The sequence below is a fragment of the Nestor notabilis genome, unplaced genomic scaffold, assembly GCF_000696875.1.
Source record: "Nestor notabilis isolate BGI_N333 unplaced genomic scaffold, ASM69687v1 scaffold32559, whole genome shotgun sequence".
NCBI classification, from domain to species: Eukaryota; Metazoa; Chordata; class Aves; order Psittaciformes; family Psittacidae; genus Nestor; species Nestor notabilis.
Genome location: NW_009943759.1, coordinates 12,333 through 14,155, shown reverse-complemented (window position 1 = coordinate 14,155; position 1,823 = coordinate 12,333). Strand labels below are relative to the sequence as shown.

The 1,823-nt window shown below is 51.0% G+C and overlaps 1 protein-coding gene across 1 annotated transcript in view; it reads right to left on the bottom strand.

Moving 5' to 3' along the window:
* LOC104411621 (potassium channel subfamily T member 1) overlaps window positions 1-300 on the bottom strand; it is a gene marked incomplete at its 3' end in the record, with an annotated part of 27,021 nt that extends 26,721 nt beyond the window's left edge. The window contains exon 1 of the mRNA XM_010022083.1: window positions 64-300. Within this exon, the coding sequence (XP_010020385.1) occupies window positions 64-212 (149 nt within the window). The remainder of the gene's footprint in view (window positions 1-63) is intronic.
* Window positions 301-1,823: the final 1,523 nt, after the last annotated feature.

The following is a 1,823-nucleotide window of genomic DNA, read 5'->3' as shown; positions in this document are numbered from 1 at the left end:
GTGGTCTCCCCCCCCCCCCCCCCCCCCCACAAAGCCCCACGCACCACTGCGGTCCTGCAATACCTTTGTCCGACATCACTCCCCATGGATCCCATCCTTCGAGCCGGTAACAAGGGGCTCACCCCATGGACATCTTCTGTCGTCGCTGGTGGGACAGTTTTTACATGGGAATTGCTCTCAGAGGGGGAATTCTTCAGCTTGGCTCTTGCCATCCTGCGAGCTTTGGCTGCCTCTGTGACTTCCTCCTCTTTCCCCCCTGAACTCTCTCATACATAGCAATCCTCACCGCAATCAGTTTAGAGCTGTCGGCACGTACCATCTCCTTCCTTCTTCTCTCTCCCCAGTCACGGCTGCTCAGTGGAACAATCCTGCCCTGTGCATTTATTTTGGTAGTGAGGGGAGTCGAGGCAAACTCTCTGGCCTTGCTGCTGCAACGGATTTGGTGCAAAACGACCGAGAGAACATCCACAATGCAGAAACCTCTGAAAAGGCTGTTTACTAAATAACGTAATTGCCTTGGCTGCCTCCTTTAAAAAAAGGATTGCATTGCTCTTATCACCACAAGCAGGGCAGGGGCTGAGGGATTATTTTTTCCCCATCCCTGGTTTTAAGTAGCAACGTGAGGGGGAGGAAGCTATTTTATCTTATTCCTCTGTGTAAAGAGCGGTGCGTGGACTGCATGCCAGGGAATAGACTCAGCGTGCTTGGCTCGCAGACACAAAGCAGCAGAGCAAGGTCCCCTCCTAAACGCACCCGCTGTGAACTGAGCAAAGAACAACTTACTGCTGCTTCCCTGTGAGCGGCTGCAGGGGCTCAATCACTGCTCCCCTGGCCAGGCTAAATGGTGCCTGGAGAGGTGCACACACCGTGTCCCAGAACAACCTGGTGTCCCCTCTTCAGGTGAGAACAAAACCTGCTGCTCCTTGAGCGTGCTTGGCATCGATTTCTCAGGATGTCAGCCATAGAAAGGGAATTTGCAATGGCCAGGGGAGTTCTGCACAGGAGATAGACCCGTGAGGGCCCCAGTGTGCAGGTGGGACTGCAAAGGGATGGTTGTGGATCCCGCCCTCTTTTGGAGATGCCACCATTCCATAGCTGCTCCTGCTTGTGCTTGGTAGCAGCCTTCAGCGAAGAGCATCTCCAAGGGGATCATAGGGGTGCTTCAGTGTGCACGGCACCCCATGACATGCCAACACCACCCCATGACATGCCAACACCATCCCATGACATGCCAACACCACCCCATGACATGCCAACACCATCCCATGACATGCCAACACCATCCCATGACATGCCAACACCACCCCATGACATGCCAACACCACCCCATGACATGCCAACACCACCCTATGACATGCCAATACCATCCCATGACATGCCAATGCTGTTCTTCCTCCTAAGATCAGTACCTAACCATGACTTGCCCCTTGGCACAAAGGCTGCTCTGGGAAGAGGAACCAAGTCCCTGTTTCCTGTTAACAAAATCCTTGTTTCCCTGCTCAGAGCATTATTTCTTAATGGGATTTTACCCTAAGACATACTTTATTTCAGCATTTTGAAATGTAAAATGGATAAAAACCCACAGCCCATTTACTAATGTGCCAGCTTCCAGCACACATTTAATTTCTCCTTTTGCCTCAAAATGATTCATTAGCTCAGTGCACTCATTTACTAAAAGAGTCGTTCCTTTCTGCTTCATGGTTTGCTTTAGCTTCATCTTCAACTTATTGCTCTATGTCTGTTCACTTCAGGGTATTGTTCTCAAGCCCCAAATATAATTACTGCTGTTACTAGCCCTCTGGATTGGACTGTGCCCAGCTCAG